A 24774-nucleotide genomic window follows, 5' to 3' on the forward strand; every position below is an offset into this window, starting at 1 on the left:
GGCTCTGTTTTGCCATACTTTCTGGAAAGCCACTGATAATTCCGGTGAATTAGACTTTGCATGTTGCAAACAATTCTTGACTCTAGGAAAGCTTTAGACTTACATGCTTTAGACACTTAGGCAGAGTTTTCACAGGTCATCAGGGAATTTGGATGCTGAGCTCTTGCCAGAAGTTTGAACATTGAAAAGTAAGCACAGGCAAGCAAAAATTTGAGGTATTTAACCTCCCCCAAAGGCACCAAAGCTATGCACTCAAGTGACTAACCACTTGCAAAAACACAAGCCTCAAATTTTGTGAGATCACCTACATCAGCACTGAGCAGCTATTGAAAGCATTATCCAACACTTTCCTAAGCACTGAAGGCTACGGAGAAGTCAGCCAGGCACACCAGGCCTGCAGGGCAGAGCATGATTAGCTTCAGGGGGGTTTAATCACTGCTGTGATCTTACACATGAAGTCTAAGTGCAAAGGTGGGGGTGGAGAAGCATTTAGTGTTGTCCAAAGAAAATAAGAGATTATGGTGAAGAGTGTATGAGAGGTATTATCAAATCAATACTGTGCAATAAATACACTAAGTGCATTAATCCAATTAGCTGAGTGGAATAAAACGAATGTGCGGGATAGTAGTAAAACAGGAAGATTGAAAGAGGCTAAAGTTAAACATACCCAAAAAGGAGAGGCGATGAAAATAAAATACCAGAACAACAGGCTTTTGGCATCTACATGCAGTCTGAAAACATAACCTGAGCACAGATGTTGTCTGGGCAATTCTGGGGCTCATACCCAGGCTTATAGATGAAGAGTGAACAGGGACAAGCGCAAGGTTTTCCATGAGTGAAAGCACAATGCCAAAAATCTGCAGCTGAAGCTTGTTTGTTAAATGCCATCACACCATAATACACTGAAAATAAAGAAAACTATCACTGTAAAGAACTAACGGCTTGCAGAAGCTTATTAACTTGTAGCACAGCCCACATGTCCTCAGTGAATACTCAGTCAGATCTAGCATGGAACTATGAAAATAATAGGGAGGAGGAGGCGGCCAGGCTAAGAAAAGAACTAGCAGACAAGGAGAAAGAGGTATTTTAGACAGTTACCAACGCTTAGAGCAGAGAACTAAACTAATCCCGTATCAGTCCGGGCTGTCTGTGCTGCACCACGCATCAGTAGCACAAGAATGGGAAAGCAGCCCCCTAAGCATTCATTTCAATCAGGCACTCTAATAAGAGGAAAACTTCTCTCCCTGAATGTTTAAGCAGAAACAAATGCAGACTGAGTTATGCATGCATTTATTAAAATTTTCTCAGCACTGAGTATTTTGGCTTTTAAGTTTCATGCACAGCTTGAAAGCAAGGCAGAAGCCAAAGCATTAGGAAGAACACCATCTCTTTAGAGGATTAGGAATTAAGTTAACTGCACATTAGAGATTAAATAGTGGAGTACTTGTCTTTATTCTTAATAATAAACCATAAGGCATTGAGCTACGCAGCACGATTAACTTCTTTCAACTTCTCACTATTACTGCTGAGACAGCAACATGGTAGCCTCACAGAAACATGAAAAAATATGGAGTGATTAAGTTAAAATTAAGTGAATTTAGGGCAGGCAAAAAAATGCTGCACTGCAACTCAGAATAGACAAGCCTTTTGTTCCTGTAAAGAGCAGCATGAGCACTGGCAATGCTGGAAAGAATTCCAACAAAACAAAAGTCGCTCATCACTTGAAGTGACCTATTCTAAGGCTTAAAACATTATTCTATATCCCTTCTCTCCTTTCTGACTCGTAATTCACCTGAATACTTGCTCTGTAGAATAACAAGACTGCTAATGATGTGTACAGAGGAGGGGAGAAGGACAGACTATGGAATCCATGGCTGAGCTCTCACTTCCTCCTTCATCAGGCTTATGCAGTCTTGGATTTCATTTTCCTTTGACCAGATTCCCCATTTATAAGATGACTCTTGACTTGAAGGCATCCCAACAAACAAAAAAGGAAAAAAAAATCACACACACATTTAAGTGCGTGAAATGTAGAAATATTACATGCTCAGAGATCATCCTGATCATTAGACAATCAGCCCTCCACGTATTAAGATATCAGCAAAATCTAAGACTTACCAAGACCCCTAGGAATAAAATACTTTCCACAAGATCGACAAGTTCTGCCTTCAATGCAAATCCTCAAGTATTTTCTATGGTGCTGTAAAATGCTAAGTGTATTCTTCAGTACCCTAGCCTGGATTAGGATGTGACTGAAGGAAGGAAGGAAGCCAGTCTTCAAGCAGCTGTAGCCTACAAGCAAATATCTACATACTTTCCACCATGCTATCACGTCCCACCTACTGTAGAAGCTCACCTAAAAGGTAGGTTATTGGTTTTAGCTTCCATCAAATTATGCCTTAAAGTGCTTCTTTATTACCTGAAAAACTGGACACACTTAAACCACTGAAAAAACTCTGGCACCAAAGCCCATCCTATCAAGGTAAGGCTATCTGTGCACAGCCTTGGATGTTTCATACCTGGGTAGTAAGCCTGGTTTTCCTGCTTTGCACAGTCTAGCACAGGTAACTCAGATCCAAGACTAAGTAAATCTAAACAAGCAAATAGCCCTATTGGGAACAGCTTAAGTCATCACAGCACAACATGCAGCAGCTGCTTTGAGGTGAAGCTCTCTCCTGGTGCAATAGGCAGCCACTCCCCTCTGTGATGTTTCTGTAGCTACATGAGATCCTAAGTGAAGTATCAAAGCCTTTTCAGCTAGGTGCGATGTATTATCTGTGATGTGGTGGAAAACTTTCCTAAGCCAAGCATACAAAGCTCACTGAGAATCTGGAATTTTGTGGTAGCCTTCAGGCATTACGACTCAGCTGCAAATAGGGCTCAGTACCGCATGCACACATTCAGTGTGCCAGGCTGTGCCCTGCGGCATTTGCCACCTAAACACACGAGGCAGAATTAGAGCTGCTGAAATTTTTCCAGGAAAACACTGGAAAAATGCAATGAACCAAACCATAAATGCTTCATGGAAATATAATAGCTTCCAACAACAGAGGCAAGTTTCCCCCATATTCTCAGCTAGCAGGATGCAGGGATTTCACATCACGGGCATGGAAGACACAAATTAAGTGAAAGGGAATTTAGTTTAAGTGCTACAGGACCAGCAGCCTTTGGAAACTTGTGTCTACCAAAGCTGGCAGTATGCTCAAATTTATGGTCTGTGGGTCTCTCAGGGAAAATATGGGAAGTGAGCCTTTGGTCAGATTTCAAAGGAAAATACCTTCATTAGAAACTGCTTTGGGTTTGCTGGACTGGTCTGTCAGTATTTTGGGAACCTGGAAGTCTGGTTACTGAGAATACCCAGGACTTAACAGCCCTGAGAAACCTGTCTTGTTCTGGAGTACATATAGCTTTGTTATGATTCCTGGAGAGCTGAACTCTGCTTCCTAAAGCTGGTATGGTCCCAGCTCTCTGTTTGATCTGGTGGCAAACAACCTCAGACTGGAGTTGTGCTGGGGCTTTAACATTACTTCAAATTGACATTTCCTGTTTTGTCTTTTGAAGTTAGCAGGAGAGTTGCATTCTCCACCCAGAACAGTGACTTTTTTATTTATTGTTTTCATAGATCTACAGGATGGAGATTCAAGCATAACATATTATATAGATATATAATACAAAGTTCTCAAATAGAGAAATTTGGACAATTAGGCTTATTTTGATACTCAGTAAACTATGTTATTCTATGAGTGTCTTACTTAGCTGAAAAGACAATACAAAAATACACAGTTTTTGGATTTTTTTTTGGAACAGGCTACCTGGTGGCGTTGCCAGGTAGCCTGTTCCCCTTCTATTCCACAGTTGGAATAAAAGCAAAACAGTTTTGTTTAGTGAAGCAAAACAGGTGATTTTGCCATAACTCTTCCAGCAACAACTTTAATAAAAGTTTTTCCCACCTGTGGCAAATTTAGGAACTCCTGGAATTTCCCTGATGCTCAACAGTGGAAGAGTTATCACCTTCAGCTACCTACAAAACAGAAAAAAAAAATAATCACAAGCTTCATTGGCCCTTTAACCTGCCTTTGCACCACTTGCAGGTTCAGATATTCACATCAAAACATTTTATTTTGTATCCAAGTTTTCTATTACATACAGATCATTCCCATTCATAGCTTTTTAGACATTCTGTTCATATACCTGTTAGACAATCCTCTGTTCCTTCCTTAAAATCATAAATATCCTCATAAACCATCCTCTCAAAACATCCTCTTCCAGGCTAGTATCAATGCACTGTTTTTATACCCATCAGCTGTTTTTACAGGCCACTAAACTCCCTGTTTGCCAATACTTAAGCCATTCAAAGAATCCTTCAGAATTGCCTGAAGACAGCCACATGCCAAAAGAAAACAGTAAACTCACCTTCCTTTGTAAAAACCCAAACTCCTAATCTAGTATTCTAGATAAAACAAAATCCTACAAACCTATATTTAACCATCACTTTTTGTCTCTTTTTACTGTTTCCCATCTGATATACATATATATAGCTATCTCCGGGGGTCTTTTTCCTGTCCTGAGGAGTTCAGCTTGCAATGCCATGGTCTTTCACTGCAGTTTTAATAGTGGAATATGTTTATGGTAACAAAAATCAAAATAAAACCCTGCTAAGTATAGTGTTGCAGAGTTATCTTCTTATTTTTCAGTTGGATTCCTAGGTTTAACGTAGTGCTTAGCTCACTCACCAAAATGCTGCAGACATTCACATGCAAAGTATTTTGGAAGTGAAAGTCAAGGACATTCTGGATTTTGCCTTGCAGTGACAGGCAAATTCAGTCCTGCATATTTGAGTAAAACTGAAGTTGTGAAAGGTATATGCATAAAAATAAGGTCCAGAATGATCCCACTGTAGTCTGGATGCCAGAATTTAATGGAAACTCATGTAAACAGTCAATTAGAAAGAGATCCGAATGCTTTATGGTAGATTTCCTGGAGATAGACTGTTCTCTGTTTTATCAGGAAGTTTTGGTGCCATTCAGAGCAAATCTCACAAAACTCTTGAGACTGGGAACAAATTAACTTGATGCCAAATAGAGTTTAGCTTTATATTACTGCTAATTCTGTTGCAGTCGTTGCAAAATAATTCTCAAAATCTGATGCCCACTCTGACTGTAATCCCTCCAAATTCAAGTCAACCTAAAGATATAACTGAATAACCTGCCAGAACAGACTTACTGCAGTGCTAATGGACATCAGCAAATACAGTGAGGGAGAAGGGGAAACAAACAAAACCAAACCAAACCTGCACCATGAAACTTCTCACACAGAATTTCCAAAAACAGATTTTCATGCTCTTTACAGGAGGAAAAAGGTGAGGGGCTGGGGGAGTCATATCACAGAGAAAGTAGCAGAGACACAGATTCTTAATATGACCTTCTTAAAGAGTCCCTAGCAGATTAGGTAAGAAATCAAAACTCAAGCTGCTAGTTCTTTGATTTGAAATACAATTTTGCAACATGCAATCATCTGCAGAAACATGCTACAGAACAACACACATTTAATTTATCTTCATACTAATGGGAGCAAGGACAAATTGTACCTCTAATTCAACATAGTTAGGCTGCATCCCCATGTTAGCAGAGCCTGAGTTTGGCTAGCACGCTGAACATCATGATGGGATGCTCACAATTTCAGCTAGAAAAGCCTTCTTATACACAAGCTAGAGGATACAGCACATCCAGGTACAAAAATGGAGTGATTGCTGCCTGGAGAGCACAGCAAGACACCAGCTGTCTGCCCCAGCACCCACTGACCTGCTGGCTATCCATGCTGCCTCAGCCGGTGAGGACATGCCATGAGGGTATTTACAAACACCCTTCCCACACAAATGTATCAGATAAAAGTAATATTTGGGACAGAACAATACACCAAGAGTTGATCTTGCTCCCCAGAGCCCTCCCCACCTCATTTGAGATAAAAATTCACCCTTTTCCTATTCCACCTTGTCCAGCTGCCAGACCCACCTCTGCCGCCAGGCTCGCAGCCATGTGGACAATCTGTTTCCACCATCTTGTACGCCCAACCTGTAAGGGAGAGCATTCAGAGGTACTCACAGAGAAAGACAGGAGTTCACAGTGCCTTTTGATAACAAATAAGTAAATAAGTACATTTTAAGAGCCCTATTGTACCTGCTCCTTTTCTTAGTTCTTCATTTTTTCAATTCACCAAAGGTGACAGTTTAACTTACAGCTGTTGCTTTTTTTTTATTTACTTCAATTTTCTGCATTCCTCGATATGTTTCTCTAAATACCTTTATCAAAGTAACATCAAACTAGAGCTTTCTCATCCTAACACCTTGTGGGTCTCAAATCAGAAGTGAGAACTGCTGAGGTTTGCTAAGAACACCACAGCAGCCTGAGGGGCACCAGCTGCCGCCTTGCTGCGGGCCGGCACAAGAGCTCCTGGGAGGTCGCAGAAGAGACAAATCTGTTGGAGACTTTTTAAAAAAGCAAACAACCAACCCCAAAAGTCCATCTTTAGAGCTTCAAAAAGCCTGCTCCCTGCCGCCGCCGGGCAGGCGTCTCCCTCTAGCGTCCGAGCGCGCCCACGGGCCGACAGCCCGCCGCCATGTCGGCTCGGCTTTCTCTCTCTCCCACACTGCCCTCTGCAGCCGCCTTCCCGGCCGTGCCCACACAAACCTCAGCTCACGCTGAGTGAAAACGAAATAAAATGAATAAAACGAAGAGTCTAAAGGGGCTTTATTAGTCAGGACTGACTGGTACGAGCAGACCCACATTGGTCCCCAGGACACTAATGCCTCAAAGGCCACCTTGGCACAAACACAGAACCTCTCTCTCTCACGCATATCTGCCAATCTCTCTCTGTTTCATTAAAAGATGCCAAATCGCTGCTACAGCAAGTCATACTAAAGACATGTAGATTGGTTTCTGCAGATACGCCAGCAGCATGACATGTTTCTGACCTATGCTGGTGGGCCACCAGGACGAAGGCCCAGTGGGCCAGGCCCTGCGGCACGGGCTGGATGTCTGTACGCACCTGCCTGCAACAACTGTCTTTTGTTGAATAAAGCCTTCAAATAAATAGATTAGTATATTGTTGTAGCAAAGTGATGTATTTACTGCTGCAGAGCTCCAGATGCTTTATAAGCCACAATAATACAGTTAAGTGGAAAATGAGTCATTTAAAACCATAATGACTGTCATAACATAGTGCCACTGACAACAAACCACGGCTCACAGTAGCACCACAAGGATAATGCTGCAGGGCTGCTGGCCCCTCCACATGTGCCAGCCCCAGCACTGCTAGAAGGAGCCCAGTGTGGGGTGGCACAGCCAGTTGGGGGGGCCAAGCTGCTCCTGCCCTCTGCAGGACACATGGGAGCAAGTCACCATCTCATCAACATGGCGCTTTGCCTCATTGCTGGCTCACCTCACTGCTTGGCTTCATTGAAACCCTTTTGGTGACTCAGGTGAGCAGAGCAGGACACTGCCTTCAGGGGGTTGTCCTGCCCTGGAACAGTGCCCACTTCTCTCCAGTCAAGGAGGCAGTCCTGAGGATCACCAGACACCCCCTGTGTGGGGGGTTACCCTCATCCACCCTGGTGAGGCACACAGGAGCCCTCCATGCAGTGCTCAGCACACAACAAGCATTTTCAGCACAAAATTAATTCTATCTCTATGCCAATTAGTGTTTAAACCTTCAGCTGCTGTACCCACAGGTGTGAGCTATTTGGCAGCCACTGGTGTGCTGTGCCTCTGGACCTGCCTTTGGGTGCAAGATTCCTCAGTCATTGTCTTCTGAGGGACTCTGACACTGGCTGTGCCATGCCAATGGGGACAGCCCCTTTTCCAGGCTCTTGGTGTGGTTTGGCCAGGGGGCAGGTGCATGTGGGGCTGTGCGAATGGGAGCTGGAGGCTCCACCAGGCCTGCTTCGGCCCCTTAGTCCAGCTGAAAGGCTGTGGGGGCTGCATTTCGCTGTAGTTGCCTGCTCAAGGCACTCTGAGGAAAAGCCCCTTGAGGCAGGCAGACCTCCTCAGGGGTCAGCAGGGCTTTGACAACATCAGCAGATTGTTAGCCTTCAGCTGACATGGCAAAGGTGAATAGAGCAGAACAGGGAAAAACAAAACAAAACAAAAAACCTGCTGGTGTGAAGCAGACAGCCGTATGGATGTTAAATAAACCATTTTGTTTTATGTCCTTAGAAAACTTGACTTTATTTTTTTTCCTCGTCTCCAAATGAAGCGATTCACTGCTGACTGCAGTTAGCCCCTTCAAAAGGCAGGTAATGGATAACACAGGTTGATGTCCTCATTAATGGTTGAGGCTTTGAGGATCTGACACACGTTGACTCATCGTACGTACCATTTGCAATAGAGAGGCATCTTTTATTCCCATAACATAAGCAACGTGCTTTGTTGCTGGACTGTAGCACCATGCACTTTAAGCCTAACTCTGAAAAATATGATTACCTTTATCTAGCTGAATGGTCCGGGTACAGACCACTTCTGATCCCTCCTATTAAATGTGATAAAGCAAGGTCACTCTTTAGTCAACCTGATCATTGCCTGCCACAGCACCATTGAGATTTCTGTCATTTATGCAGGGAACAGGAGAGCTCCTCACAGATCAGACACGTATAAAAATAATTTAAAGCCACATTCACCTTGCACAAACCAGCATAGCCATCCCGTCAGCCTACACATATTTCAGTCTCTCTTTAACTACCCTCTTGTGGTGTCTCAGAAGAACAACAGCCTTTTCTAACAGGTGAAAATAAATCCAGCTCTACTTGGCCAATCTACACTGAACACAGACAAAACGTTTCTTTTGGAAGGCAAGTAGTCAGTGATCATTTTACGAGCTTGTTTGTTTGTTTGTTTTTCGATTGTTTGTTTCATGAACTGAGCTCCAAATTCATCATGCTTGCCCCAAGTACACTGAGGTTCTTCACACACAGGGACTGCTGAAAGTCCAGGAAATTTATACTTGCATTTTTAATTATCTTAAAAAAAAAGTTAGTTTTCATGCTTTAGTGCTAAAGCAGTGACTGCTTTGTCAACAGAAATCTGCCACTAAATCAACAGAAACTAGTTAATGGCTTTGAATACGCAAAGCAGGAGATGCATGTCATCACCATGCAGTAATAATGTATATTTGACAGCTATGTAATCAATTGATTAAGTTCTCCCTTAATTATTTTCTCATCTTTAAACAAAGATGTTTGTATTGGGAGTGGATTGTTTGGTACTTAGGGCTAAATACCACTTTTTCAGTAGAGAAACACCTCATAAATCTAACAAAGAAAAATGCTACCCTCCAAGCTTCAACACTGAGCAATAGAGGTGATCAAACAATCTACACTCAGTGTTAAAATAGGGTGTATCTGCCCTTAATAACCAGAATGACCACAGGCCATACACAGGTACTTGAATTATCCTATTAACAAGTAAAAACATAATTTCATGGACATAGTGTTAGCAAATCTAAAACACCAGGAAGTTGTTAACTTGGGTTAGGATGAAAGGTACTTTCTAAAGGCACAATAGTGATCCATAAATTCCTCATCTCTTACTGCCATTGACTCTGCAGTCTACCTGATTTAGGTTTTTTTTTTTTGGTTCTCTTGGTGACTGAGGCAGTACCTAGTCTCCCTGGGTGACTAATGGGATGAGTCAGGCAGTAGGTGGCTGTTATCACACCAGTGACTCTGAGCTTTGTGTTACCAGGTGCACTTTCCTCATTTATAAAATAGGCATAATGGTATAGCAAAGTATTGCCAGCAGCGGAAACATCAAATGCAATGGTCACATCCTACAGGAAAGGCCTCTGCTAAACTGGCTAAGGGGATATGCAAGATTGTAAGGTGCCAGGCATGATGCCATATTCCACAGATTGCTGCACAGAGATTCATGGAGAGTACACGAGCAAGGAGGGGGATACTCTTTGTGACAAGGCAATGTCTTTGTGTTACAATTACTGTAGTTGCAAGACACCTGCAGGAAAAGAAATACCTAGCCAAGTACACAACTGGCAGAAGGGACCGTACTGGAAAACCCATGACTCTATCATGATGAGCCATGCTGGGAACTTCCACTTTGCTCCTGGCCACAAGCAGTCAAAGCCCCTCCGGATGGAGACAGGTTGCAGGATGAACAGAGCCTGACCTTTCCTGCAGCTTTATTGCTTCTTGGCTAGCTAAAACCTGGATTTTTTTTATAGTGGTTACCCAATAAACTAATTCACTGAAGCCCTCAGTTGTCAGCCTGTTATAGCAGCCCTGAGAAATGCTCACTTGCCGCAGTCAGAGCACCAAGCACAATGCAATCACATAACAAAAATCAGACTCTCCCTAAGATCTTCACATAAAAAATGGCCAGGATTGGTACAGAATGAAAAATCTGCTTGGACTGTAAAATCAGCAAGGGAGGAGGTAGTCCCACCACACATTTACATGTACTTCTCTGAAACAGCTAGGTTAGAGGCTAGTCTCTATTTGGAGTTAAGAAGAGACACCTTCAAAAGGCCTTTTAGACCTTTTAAGCTGGAATCCTACTCCAAATGGCCTTCTGAAAAAATGGATGGGTATACCTACAAAGATGGCAGTGGGACTCTAAACAAGCAAGTCAATTTATCCAGGTAAGACTTAACCAAGTCTCCACAGGACTAACAGAACTCTGAATTATTTGAGTCTCTGGTTTTTGTTTGAACCACAGCTCTTTCTTCTTTCTTACCAGAAACAAAAGCAGTCAGACAAGCACCTCCTCTGTAAATGGAATCTAAGCAACTGTCTGATACCTTGTTCCAGTAACCAAAGTGGCTTTCAGCAGAGGTCACCTGCATGTGTGAAGGAGGAGTTAGAGTTCAAATTATCAAGAATCACATTAAATATTAACTTAACAAGGTACAGTCATAGCAAATGAAAATACTTTTCCTCCCCAACCACCATTTGCCATCTTCCAGTCCAGCGAGGATTATAAATTCTGTTTTCATGAATGCACTGGCAAAGGTAAAGAAGAACAGAAATATACATTGTGTCCATGGCTCTCATAAAAATTCATCTGCAGCATTTATCACTGCCTATAATAGATTTAGCTGTCATAATACATGACAAAAAAAAAAAAAGTGGCAAAAAGGCAAGGTAAGGTGTAAATAACAACAAAAAAAGTTAGAACTAGGCATTTAATAAGGAAAGACAACAAAGACAATATAGAAGGTTCAAATGAAGGGACAAAGTGCAGCATAAAATTAAAATTTTATCAGGGAATAGATAATACAACTGCTTTCAAAGAATCCCTTTGTGTACACTGATTCAGCTGGTATCCCAACTTGTGATGGATGCTGTTAAATAGAAACACCAGTTGGAGTGGGGCAACGTGGGATCTTTATAGCATAAAGCAAAGGACCTGAACGTTGCAAGCATCATAACTCAGGGTTTTCTGTGTCCCCAAATGCCTCATGCTCTACAAAATAATATCCTTCACAGTCACTTCATTCTTATGGGTGGATTGTCTTTACACGTATTTAATTGCTTAACTGCTAGTGGTTTAAAAATACAAGTATTAAGACAAATGTCTTGAATGAAAAACCCTGCTAAAAAGATGAAATTCACCTGCAAGCTAAAGCCACCATATCAAGCTTTTGAAAAGCTATGAACACATCTGAAAAAAGTTTGAGAGCATTAAAACCTTGTTTCATCTCTTATTCATACCTTTCAGGCATATTCTTATGAGCATCAGCACTCATAAGAAGACATGACGTCCTGTTCTTTAAAGGCATATAGCCACTTAAATTGCATTGAATTCAAAGGGAGTGAAATGCCTCAGTCCTTTCTGGGACTCTGGGGCTGAGGTTTCATTATCTTGACTGGGAATTCAGTAATATCAGCAGGAGTACACTCAGCATCTGGGAGAACAAGGATCATAGTCTGTACAATCAGATACCACATTTCTTCCCTGAAAGCCACTGACAAAGCTGCTAGGACTCCTATTACAATGCTGAGATAAACCTGAAAGATGATGCTCTCATTAGGCCCTTCTCATAGACTCCCTCACACTGTATCTGTGCAAGCCTTCTCCAATAGCTTTCATCCTTCTACAGACATCTATGAATGGTTTCCTTCAGGAAGCTGGAAGCATTTTTAAAGATGTACATTTAGAAGACCAAGATACTGGTTGCTTGCAGAAAACCAAAACCAAAACAAAACAAAACACAAAACAAAAACAACAAAAAAACCCACAAACAAACAAAAACAGAAAATGCTTTTTTCCTATATTATACTGTACATTACTACCAAGAATACGTACAGTTCACACATAGGGCTATTCTTTTCTCTCAGTTACATGGTTGAAATTCAAAGAAATTTCACTTTGATCAGATTTACATGATAACATAGAATACAGACAAATTCTACAATGACAGAGAGAGAAACAAAACCAAACTTGAATATATGGCTGCATACAGTTAATTGCTTACCAAAACAAGTGCTAATTATCGAGGGAGAAGAAAGTCTTCTTAATTCTTACTCTAGAAAGTGAGTTTTAATGTCACAAGTTACCTCTGGCAAAAGTAACTTGGTAAAAATTTTGAAGTGTTTGCACTAAGTCTGTAACCAAAACCAAACAGAACAAAAAAAAACCAACCACCTCCAGGAAATCATGCATCATGACTTTCCCCCCCCCCCCCCAAAAAAAAAGGACACCATGAAAGCTGTACTATGTAGAACTAAAAATTTTGCAAAAAATTGTACATACTTTTTTCCAATTGGTCACAGTAACCAAGAGCCATCTTCTTAGCTGGTAACTGGTAAAATGCATTTAGCTTGCATGGAAGTACCCAAATCTCCAAAAGGCTTGCATACAGTCACATACGTAAGTATGGGACTAACCTGAAAGACTAATTGGTCAGTAATTAAAAGCTAATGTCAGTAGGATGTTATTATATTTTAGAGAATCTGGGCAAGCTAAGGATTTGGTCTCTTTTTTTGTTCCTTTTTTCCTGATTATTATAATCATTTTTATAAGATAGCTTATAAAAGCTTGTCATTTCCTTTCCATTTTTAACAGCTATTTCTTCTGAACAAAAGCCCACTCTTGGGAAAAGGTATCGTTTCTTCCCCATAGCAACGATGGGGTACTCCACACAAAGAAGCACCTAGCAGTTTAGTTCACATTTTTTTAATAACATGGCACAATTTACATTACACAAGTCTTCGCTGATGAGGAAACATGCTGAAGATTGAGAGCCGCTTCACTTTTCTTTTCACATAGGATCTAGAAAGGACTTTATTACATACAGGATAAACAGCAAAAAGGTTTGTATATAACAATCTCTTTACAATACTGAAAGCTACCACTACGGTTCCAGTGTACATATTCTTCAGGGTTGGGTTTTTTTTTTTTTCATTTTTCCTTTTGTTCTTAAAAAAAATCAGAAAAAAAAAGAACACTGCACAACATCTGGAGTTCACAAAATCTGAAGCTCACAACTAAACCTTCAGTTGACTACTAAAATAGATCTCTGATCATTAGAAACAACTGTAGTTAACTTTTTTCTTTCTTTCTTTTCTTTTTTTTTTTTCTTTTTTCTTTTTTTTTTTTTTTTTTTTGCCAAAACAGAATAACAACTTCAGATAGCACTTTAATACACTAGAAGACCAATGGAACTAATTTTATTTCATACATATATTTTACAGTCCAGTAGACAAGATATTGAATTCTCTCTGATAAAGTCATATTCTCTCCAAATATTTAGACAAGAAACTTAACGCATTATAAAAAAGTGTGTTATGAAAAGACAGATTTCAGAAGACTGATGCATATTGTTAAAAAGGACCGTGTTCTTCAGGTTGTATCTTCCATGATTAGGGAACAACAAGGTTGACCTGTTAACTATTCACAGACTTTATTACCAACTGAAATACAGTAAGTTGCATTATGAAATCTGCATCAGAGTTCATTAATTAAACTACTGATCCACAGTGAAAACATCATTTAGAAAAGTATTGGCTTTCTTGTATGATTTGTTTCAACATAGTTAAAAATCACTTAACAAAAAAAAAGAAAAAAAAAGTGTGTGGTGTGTACAGATTAAAATGACACACTGGCAATAAAAACAGACATGAATGGTTATAACCAGATGTTCTTCCAAAAATAAGTTTGACATGTTAAGTGACGAAGGTTCTGGAAAATATCCAGCATTTGATTATTATTCTGTTTAACCCAGATTAATGTGACTAAAAACCCATCAGTCATGACTACAGTATCAGTGATTATAGATTGCTAACCTGACGCTTTCTAAGGAATACATGAGCTACAGTAACATCAGCATCTTGATGCAGGGTTTCAGACAGAAAACTACACTTCTAATGGGCTGTTTCTTCATCAAAACAAGCAAGAGAAATAGGTTTCTAGTATAGATGAGCTTGTTCAGGGAAAATATGACTTTAAGTATGTTGTGTGTTGAAAAGGCTCCTTTGAGTTTTAAAGGCTTTTGTGAAAAGCCTTAAAATTCATTGCATAGTTGAAGGGGTTTAGCTGTCTATAACAATATATGTAACACAGCATAAGCAGACTGTGTTGATCAATATTAAGTTTGCAAATAGCACAGTTTAAGAAGTATTAATGTATTATGTTACTTAATTTTATCTATTTACATTTGTACAAAGTAAAGCTTTCGTCTTACCCTTTTTGCATATATGAACCATTAACCCATGAAGCACTCTTTTTACATAAATATCTACAATTGTTTTCACTTTTCTTCTGAAAGAGCGTTGTACGGTTGTCATTGGTGGTGGCTTGTTTCTAGTCAAATCATTCAGAGTAATGTCTTGTTCTTCAGTTCAAATTTGAAAATTTTAAACTAGAAATAAAATAGAGTAGAAGACACGAGGAACATATGGACTTGGCTAAAAGATCTGGAAAATTTCAACATATAATATACAAAAAAAACATTTCAAAATCTTTGCACTCAGGTCTATACATATTGTACAGTGGGTTACATCCCCAGTCTGTATCAATGACTAGTAAGAAGGTCTTTATATTATGTTCATTTACAACATTCTGTCCCTCTTTCTCTGGTTTTCACTTAGTCTCACTCTGCTTATCGAGCTTCAATGTCCTTGAGGGTGTGAGAAGGAGGCCTCTCTCTCATCTCTGTTGACAGAGGAGTAGTCCTTCTGGGAGACCCAGGCCGAGGTCCCAGAGTAGAAATAAGAGGTGGAGGGGCACTGAGAGCTGCTGTTGGGGGAGTTTTATTGAGGATGCCATTTTGGTGTCCCGTTGGGGGACTGACTCTGGGGTAGTGCATGCTAGGAAGTCCTGGTGTGATTAGGCTTGGGTGAGGCAGGTGCCCATCCAAGGTGGCAGGGTGAACTGAGTGCAGGCGTGCATGTTCATAGTCCTCTCTGAGCATGTGCAACCGCTCCCTGTCATCCAAGTGGTTGCCCCTCTCATGCTCACGTCGCGGGTCAACAGAAAGAGGGTGGTGGTGATGGTGGTGGTGATTGTAGTCGTGAGGTTCCCGATCCCTGAACGACCTGTCGGCTTCATATAATCTTGGCGTAGAAAGACGATGAAGGGGGTCATTTCTTAGCAAAAAGTCTCTGCCCAGGGGGTCTCTCCGATGAATATCTAGCTCTCTGTAAGGATCTCTTAAGGGATCTCTCATTGGATCCCAGTGGAAAGAAGGATAGGGGAAACGTTCTCCACCAGGAATCGGGCTAATTCCCATAAAAGGGGTCATCATGCGAGTCCTATCCAGGCCACTGATGCTGTTCATGTGATGTATACCAGTTACACCTACAGTCATGGGCATAGACACTAAAGGACTTGGATGGACATTAGATGTAGATATAGGTGGGGGCTGATCAGATGACCTGTGAGTCTGAGGTCCCTCAGGTTGAACATCATGGTCTTCCTTTCGCTCCTCCTTCACCTTGACTTCATTGCTTTTCTTCGGATTATCATATGCCGGCTCATTCTTCCTCTCAGTCTCACGGTTTGAAGTACTATTAGGCCTGGTGCTCTCCACAACAGGGGGCCTAGCATAGGGTGAAGGAACCCTGGACATTTGCTTCGATTCTTCCACCACTCGGCTTTCATGGCTCAGGCCTTCTTTCTCTGAAATATAGTTGTCCTTCACCTTGTGCTCTTCGACATTAATTTCCTTCCGAGATTCGGAGTGATCCCTCTCTCGCTCTTTGGGTTTCTCTTTTTCTCGAACCTCGGGATTCAGATGGCTCCTGATCTGCTCATTTGAGCTGCGATTATGTCCGAGGGAGTTTACTGGATGGATAGGTGCTGGCGAAGGATGGCTGGAGTGTCTTTTCTCAATGCTCTCCCTAGAAAGAAAGAGAAGCATAAAAATTAAAGCATGAGAAACTCTCATAAATAAAACAAATCCTTGAGGGTGTCTGCCTGTATACTTGTCACTTTGCAGAAAGCTAGTAACATGCACCATTTAATGCACTGTTCCTATTGCACACCCAAAACACCAGAAGAGCAACCCATCTCTAAACTAGGTCTGTTCTATTATCTTAATGCAGGAGAAGAAGATCCCCAAAGAAGCTGCTTTGTGAATGATCTGACTGAAATTTCAAACACTGAAGTCCACAGAAGGATCCCAGGGAATCTAGCTCTAATGTACATACTCCTAGGATGATGGACTTAGCTGTTTGTAAAGAGAGAGAAAAAATATAAACATACCAATTTCACGCAAAAAAGGTGAGGCAATTAAATCCAAATTACATGGGGAATAGGATTTTACCTGCTACTTCTATTAAGAATACATTTGGGCAAGTAGACGACATTTTGTTCAGCGGACTTCTTGAAAAACTTCCACGCTTATGTACTTTACTAGTTTCTTATCTACATTGTCTTCATCCTTCTTGATTTTCAATTTACTTCTCACAATTCAATTTCCTTCTTAAAACTGAAAACAAAAGCCTCTCAGTGCACCAGCACTGGTGGAGACCACCTCTGAACAGACAGGCACTTCTTTAAGTGTGAAGCCTCAGTGTGGGTGTTTTAATAGAGACTGCTAGCCGTCATGCACAGATTGTGTGTTGACTTCCTCAGGCAGGGATGAATCTATGCTGTATGCCCATCATTCAGGCTATCTCATAAAGTTAACACCTTTGTGGATTCTGTTGCTCTTCAGATTCCCAACCCTTTCCCATTTCTGGGATAGAGTGAGCAGAGCAGAGACTGTGACAATGTATCTCGCTGCCAATGCCAAGAAGTCTCAAAATATTGCAAATTCTTTCCATCTTTCATACTTGTGTTGCACAAAGGATTAGAGAATAACTGTCTGGCAGTGGACTGAAAAAAATGTATATATGAATGCATTCTGTACCAAGTATTTTCTGGAAGTAGTGTTGACTAACACTAAGTGGAATAGCAGTCCTATTTCAAATGAATTGAGTATGTAAGGTGAATCTAATTCTTCAGTTCCAATGCTTTTCACCTCGCATTAATTGCAGCTGAATTCAGCATTGCAGTTTTCTCTACAAAGACAGCCTCAGTGTTGGACACATGCTGTTTTCTAGACATGGAAATTCTGTTCCATGCGGGGTGGTGGACAACATGCCACTAAAGGCAAAATGAGGGGTAAGCAGCAGGGTCCTCTACAGTCTGCAAACAGCTCCAGTTTACATACTTCTCTGGGTGCTGCAGTCTCTGCTTAGCAATGTGTCATCCAAACATGCTTTGATGAGGACAGTAGGTTGAAACTCACTCTGGACAAGATGAGCAATACTGGATGGCTGAAGGGCAACTCGGAGAGTGACTATGAAGTGGACAACTTGCTCCTTCACCTACACAGTTTCTGCTACTTTCTTTTTTGCTAACGAGCTGAACTGTGTAAGTTTTCTACCTCTAAGCTGTAGGTACTTTTGGGTGGTGAAACTGCAGCAACTGCTGAAAAAGTATTTTGAAAAAGAAAATTCTCATTATTATAACCTCACCAGAAGCATCTTCTGCTGCATCTAGACTGAATTGTTGAAATTGTCATTTTATGGGCCTTGTCTCAGACAATCAGAGTCCAGAATGCAACTGTTATAAAACATTTGTAAGTTGGAGCAATTAATACCAAAACTGTCTCATCTGCACTGACTACCAATTAACTCCTGGATATCATGTTCTGTTTTGATTAACTCTGCCCTAAACAGTCTGAAAATTGTGTTCTGGCTCTAATTTCCCTCCTCTAGCTCTCCACGAAAAGCTAAGGCATTTCTTCTAACAGCTTCCAGATTTGGACACAGCGTGACCGAGATAATGTACTCCAGTGAATGCAATGCTTCAACATGAAGATCCTTTTCCTCTGCTGTGAAAACACTGGCTTGTGGACTCTGCAATACCTAGTTTGTTATTTATTTTGCTCATGGGACCAGTTCAGAGGGCACCCTTAATTGTTTTATTTCACTAGAGGAACTCATTGAGTCCTTTCACTGATAGTTAATCAATTTTCTGCGTAACTTATTTATTTTAAATTGTGCATAAAATTTAAAGAAAATAATGGGTATTTTCTGTAACTAAAGAAAAATATATGTGCAACCAAAATAACATCTTCCATTGCCAATTTAATTCTATTCAGCTACAGTGATGGCATTATCTCAAGAGGCTATTGATTACACAGTTCACTTAAGTGAACGGCAGTCCAGTGGTCAGGGAGGGAATCGTTTTTTATCCTCAGTTCTGTCAAGGGCTAATAGTACAGGAACAGCGCTAACCCTCAGTCTCTCTGAAATAAGAAACTTGAGATCATGTTTTCAAATGAGTTTATTACTAAATAAGGTATGTTTTGAGGCTGTATGCTACACTGAAAGATAATGCACAAGACATTATGCCAATTACTTTGCTTCATTTATGTTGATAAAGAGATCAATAGATTCTTGTTTTCTCTTTAATGCTCCAGGATTACATACACATCAATGTCTTTATTAGAGTGGAATTGCTCAGTGACATCTTCTAAATTAAATACCACTGAGAAAGAACAAATCCTGTTTTGCACAATAGCTGCTTCCACTGATTTTTTTTCTAATGTTGGACTGGAGTAATGTCCTTAAAAGAAAGAAACAAACGAATTTGCAAGCGGTGTTCCAGAAGAAAGCAGGGACTACAACAGGACATAGCAGCGTAACTCCCAGCCAGCTCTACACCTGGGAAATGTTCACAGACTGTAGTTTCACATTATCTAAACTCTCTTGAAAGATCTACCATATCTCACGCTAGCTGGGAGGGGGCTGCAATGCAATGGCTGTACAGCTTATCCAGTAAAAGCAATCAGTGAATCACTGTAACCCACCCTAACACCATTTCTAAATGGGGGTAAGTCAAGCTAAGAGGTGCCTTTGAGGTACATTTAATTGTCACTTATTACAGAAGAAATCTAGATGGACCCATTTGTCTAGATGGAGTGTTTGGGGGCAGATAAAGCTCAGACCATTGATGATAGGACAATTTTGAGATGAAATCATACCAGAACTCTGGGTATGATTCCCAGTTCCTCCTGCTTTGTCAAATTAGCCAAAAATAGGTAACAGAGATTGGGACCTCAACTAGAAGGCAAGCCTATATCCTCACCCTGCTGGGTGCCACTGAAGATAAAAGGATAGGTATGAGAGGCTCACAAACTACTCCAGACATTATCTACATAGGGAGAAGGTCTCCAGGAAGGAATTCTCAGCATCTTCTCATACAGGCAACAGTGTGAGCATGCTGCAAAGTAGAACTTTTCAAAACCACATGGATGGATGCATAGCAATACTATATCAGCAAAATCGTTATTGTACTAAACTGGTAGCCATAATTGTGCAGAAATATGAAGTATGAATGATGCTTACTTTTAAGCTCTCAAATTATTGAAAATAAATATGTTCTGAGCTATGGTATGGAGTTCAGGCAATGCCAAAGCAGCTTACAAGGAATGTGTTTCTGAAAGGGATTTTCTTCAGCAGGAACACTTCATAACAAAACAACAGGACAGTAACTGAAATAACCACATAGTTCTAAAGACTACCCATATCATCAGTAACTAAAATGTTTTGCCATTCAAGCCAGTAAAGTTACTCACATGCTTAAGCATTTCTCAAGACAGAATCCCCAATTTCTAATGGCAATTTATTTTGAAGCATTAACACCACACATGAAAATAATGAAGCTATGCTACCAAACATAAAATATTCCAAATGGAAAATGTAGGTGAAAAGATCTGTAGTTTGACTTGCTCTTCACATTTTACAATAACACAGAAAAGCTCTTAAATGTATTTTTAGAATATCTAATGTGTTAGCATAACTTCTTTTAGAAAAGGCTACTAATGCGTATATTTGGGTTAGTGACAGAGAAGTCAGAAAAGCACATCTCCTAAATATTCTTTTATGTTAAAAAATTAGAAACATAGCCATTATGTAGTAAAGTAATGTGCAAACTTAACAGGAAAGCCATTAAGCCACAACTGAAAAAGCTGAAATCAGCCTCTCTACATTTTTCAAGGAAGGCATGACACTTGCTGAATGGCAAATTCTTATAATTTGGTACTTAAATGTTAAGAGGAATTGTTACTGAGTTAACTGTATAATGGGAACAGTCCTGTCAAAAAAAAATATGACCGGGTTTTACTTTTCATTAACCCTTCCCAGCCTGGACATGTTCTAACATGCAAGTTCATCTAAAACACTGAACAAAAAAATGTGCTTGAAGGTATGCAACAGCAGTGCATGTATGTGTGTTTTCTTCAGGGGAATTAAGGTTGATTTAATGAACTGCATGCACTGAAAGTTACTGTGGTATTGGAAATGACATACCATGATATTTTACAGAGTTTTAGTTTTAGAACTTTTATCAGTGGTTTCTCTCGTCAGGCCATTTTAGGGGAGGGAGGCAGGGTTATTTGTTTTGCAGATTGGGTCAGATTTACAAAGTTATTTAAGTATTCACTAGTGCAGATATGTGTCTGATAGACTTTATAATCCTTTTTTCATCCTGTCAGGCACCTATCTACACATCAAGTCTCCAGAAGACCTATGAGAAAGTCATCCACAAGGCTGTGTGGTCTGATTCTATTCTCACTTGACACTGCCTGAACTCTGTTCCAGCCAAGCTCCTTCTGAGGAACTGTGGTGCAAGTGAGAAGAGAAACAGATGCAGCAGGAGGCACCTGCTGTGCAAGTACTGCCAGCCTCACATTGTAGGCGCCGATGGTGTCCGCTCTCCAGGTGTCCCTCTACTGAAGCTCTGGTTTAACAATGTGCCAGGCTGGGAAGGGTTAAAAGCAGAACGGAGCCCCAAGCTTTGAACTAGACAATTCTTGGAAGTGTTCTTTCGTACCTTTCTTTGTCATCTTTACTAACAGATGAGTCTCGTTTATCTACATCTCTATCTCTGTCATGAGCTGCAGCAGATGAACTGCGCTCCAGCTCTCCTGGCTTCAGCCAGGGCGGAGGGGTCGGGAACGAAGGAGGAGTTCGGTGCAGTCGGTTCCAGGGCTCGTGAGGGTTGCTAAAGCTCTGCATACTGGGGCCATCCTTGTGGCCGAACATTGAGTTGGGTGCTGAAATGGTGAAGTGGAAAACAAAAAGGTTTAAGAAAAAGGTATGCTCTAGTGAAGGTACTTACCAAAAAAACTTTTACAGCACTCAGAGTTAAAATGAATACATATTATTGGGAGCTGGAAAAGGAAAGGAAATTAACAGAGATTCATTAGAGGGTCTCATTCCTAAAAATGGGCAGGCATCTGACAGCTGTTTTAATTGGAAGGGAAATGCTGTGGATAAAATTGACAAGGGATGAAATAGAAAGATAAAAGTGACAATGATCCTTAGTCCAAATATTTTAGAGACACCAGAAAATGACCATTATAATGACTATAAACAATGGGACTTGTTGCATTTAATCCTGAACCAAAGTAAAATAATATGTGACCGAAATCATGCCAGATTTGAAGTATGGAGAAAGGTAGTGACTTTTGAAAGGATGATCTTTTGAGACTGGCCAAATCTAGAGAAATGTTGATGACCCTGGACAAATAAATGCAGGTTAGTGATCTTTTCCAGGCACATGTCCTGGATTACTGGTGAGAAAGGAAAAGAAAATGTTCTCATCCACAGCTAGGGATTACAAATAAGCAGTGCACATTAACTGTTTTTGACCATGCAACAAAACCATGAGGAATCTCACAAAGTCCTTAGACTCATAAGTTCTGTATTCATTTATTTTTTGACTAAACAATGCCAATGGTGACATTTGGCATTATGTTGAACCCAAACTATGAGGCAACTGATAGAAAATAATTTACTGATGACTAAAACAATGCTGTTATTTAAAAGAAAAAGGGTGCTTTTCATATTCCCATCCCTTACGGATGTGATCTAAGCAACCGATAAAACGACAACGAATAGTCACCATCACTCAATATCCTGAATCACACAGCAAACAAGAATTCATAAACAAAGAGGTTACTCACTAACTGTCGGGTTCCCGAGTCCCCCGAAGGCATTACTACCCACTGCAGTGAGACCACTGAAGGAAGCTGGTCGATTGAAAGGCTCTGCAAACCAATGAAAACAACTGACACTCACTGGCATGTTGGTAATTGTGAGAAAGCATTAGTGTGTTATCCAGATGAACAACATCCTCCCACAACACACCGGTGATTGTGAAGGGGTGAGAAATACAAAAACTTATTTTTTTTTCCCCAATAATGAAAACCAAGATGTTTTCTTTGAAGAAAACCAAGATGTTACAATATATGCAGTATTGAGGCCTGTAATTCAGCAAAAGTAACTACTTCACTTAAAATCTGCAAACATCTCAATTTTTATTTCCTTTTATTCCCTTCCAGTTCAGTTTCAGGATCTTTCTCAGGAAACGTCCCTGGCTAGCAAGACTATTATTAAGTCTGGCAATTGTGCTTGCAAAACACCTTCAGGCCATGCCTCAGTCATGTCCCCTAAACCATAGCCAGGATAAAAATAAAATGTCCTGTTATACTGATATGTCATGCTGACCTGAACATTTTTCAATGCTCTTCATATTTATTGCCAATACTATATGAAAAACTAGAATGTATTATGAGAAATATTGCAATCTGTTGTGTTTTTTTTTTTTTTCATACTTAATGTATACAGAGTATAGGTATGTTGTATGAAGCAAATTCTCTTCTCAAAGTCTAATGACTTTGATGAAACTACATCTGATAAATACCAACACTGAGAAGCAGAAGGCCATGCCTAACATTTTCTACAGACATCATGAGTCTGCTGTATCTGTTTAGTGACCCTGCCAAATCTTTCCTTTTGCAAAATGGAATATCAAATTAGAGTCTTGATTTCTGATGTCCCCATAGGCAGCAGATTGCCTTATTACATCAGTAAGTTAGAAAGGAACTAACAACATTTGATGACTTACGTGGTTCCTTTTCTTAAATGTGTATTTGCTATTTTTCACTGACATACACATTTGAGCCCAGATCATAAGATCTTAAGGATCTCCTTCCCAGTCACTTAAATGGAAAAGCAGGTATCTCAGTAGGAGTCAGGAACAGAAACACCTTTCTGAGCCTGAGCCTTAATTTTCAAGTATTTTTTGACTGCTTATAGACACGATTACACTGAACCTAACCAGCCCCATTCCTCCTGCCATACAGGCACTTCGTTTTCTGAAGTATTTCAAAACATGCTATCAGTGATACTGTTACATGTATTTAGAACTGCTACCTGAGTTACAGAAGATTAATGGATAAAATGTGCAATTTGTAAAGGTTAAGTAGGCAGGACACTCAGAGAGTCTCCACATGGGCAACCTTTAATGGACTAAAACAAAAGATGTGAAGTAAGAACAATGTAGCATTACTTTACAGTGGCAGACATGCAAAAGCAGAGCACAAAAGCTGAGGCAGCTTGCTATGTATTCAGAGCCATGACTCCAAGCTTGTGTCAAAGGGTTCATCATGTTGATCCAGTCGTAAATGGATCTATACAGGTAACACTTAGGTTGAGGAGCTGAAGAACATGCGTTATATTTATTTCTTTTGGTGCTCCTGGCATGCTTAACTGTATTATCTCTGTGGACCAGTGAGGCTCAGGAGGATCTTTTGGCCTTATTCTGAATCTGGCTGGTAAAAGATGGTGGCTGTTCAGACTATACTCCACGCCTTTTGGGGAATGACAGGACAACTGAAGTAGCTGTCAGTTCAGTGGTATTCACACTGTAACAGGCCACAGCAGATTGCCAAAGGTAGCAGGGCAGAAAATGCCTGCATGTTACTTCTGAGTTGTATTCACAGTCCAGTATTCACAGAGAGAATTGGAAATGACTTCTGGCAGTTACTGCACTTACCTAAGTGAGCAGCTGGGTTGAGAAAGTTGCTGTGGTGAGGTGGAGGGCCAAAAGGGGTGCCGGCTGGGTGAGCCCCACCTGCCAAAACAAAGCAATGGGGTCAACTCCTAGCAAAAGCTCAGAAGGGCACTCCCTGTCCTCTACACTTGACTATAATTTCTTAAACAACAGCTCATGTGAGCAGAGATTACTCAGGTCAGGATCCCATGCAAACAGCAGCTGCTCTTCTAAACAGAAGTTACCAGTTAAAGGGGATTGGAGGGAAAAATGTATCAGTATGGAGAAAGAGTACATGTAAAATACAGCATATTTCCAACCTGTCATCTCCATGATGCATCAGATATCACTGTGAGCAATGTTCCTCCATTTGCGACCTGTATAACATTTCAGCATGTTTGTGGTTTTTTTGTTTGTTTGTTTGTTTTTTAAAGCA

General features: G+C 40.5%; 1 protein-coding gene and 1 long non-coding RNA gene across 9 annotated transcripts in view; both read right to left on the reverse strand.

Annotated features, from left to right (window-relative positions):
- The window catches only part of LOC311421296, a 30875-nt gene extending 24221 nt beyond the window's left edge, over positions 1–6654 (reverse strand). Inside the window, exons 1-3 of the long non-coding RNA XR_014684795.1 lie at positions 6177–6654; positions 6012–6071; positions 3951–4021 (exon numbers count right to left, since the gene is read on the reverse strand). This is a non-coding gene — a long non-coding RNA (uncharacterized lncRNA). The remainder of the gene's footprint in view (positions 1–3950; positions 4022–6011; positions 6072–6176) is intronic.
- Positions 6655–13165: 6511 nt separating this feature from the next.
- Positions 13166–24774, reverse strand: part of AUTS2 (activator of transcription and developmental regulator AUTS2) — a 763900-nt gene continuing 752291 nt past the window's right edge. For 7 of the 8 annotated variants that reach the window (XM_084493458.1, XM_084493461.1, XM_084493460.1 and 4 more), the window contains 4 exons: positions 24342–24419; positions 22468–22551; positions 21333–21555; positions 13166–16345 (listed from right to left, as the gene is read on the reverse strand). In XM_084493458.1, the coding sequence (XP_084349584.1) occupies positions 15106–16345; positions 21333–21555; positions 22468–22551; positions 24342–24419 (1625 nt within the window). In that variant the 3' untranslated portion in view covers positions 13166–15105. The remainder of the gene's footprint in view (positions 16346–21332; positions 21556–22467; positions 22552–24341; positions 24420–24774) is intronic. The other variant, XM_084493462.1, reaches the window with a different exon arrangement.

This window comes from Aythya ferina (genome assembly GCF_964211825.1).
Source record: "Aythya ferina genome assembly, chromosome: 19".
Classification (NCBI taxonomy): Eukaryota; Metazoa; Chordata; class Aves; order Anseriformes; family Anatidae; genus Aythya; species Aythya ferina.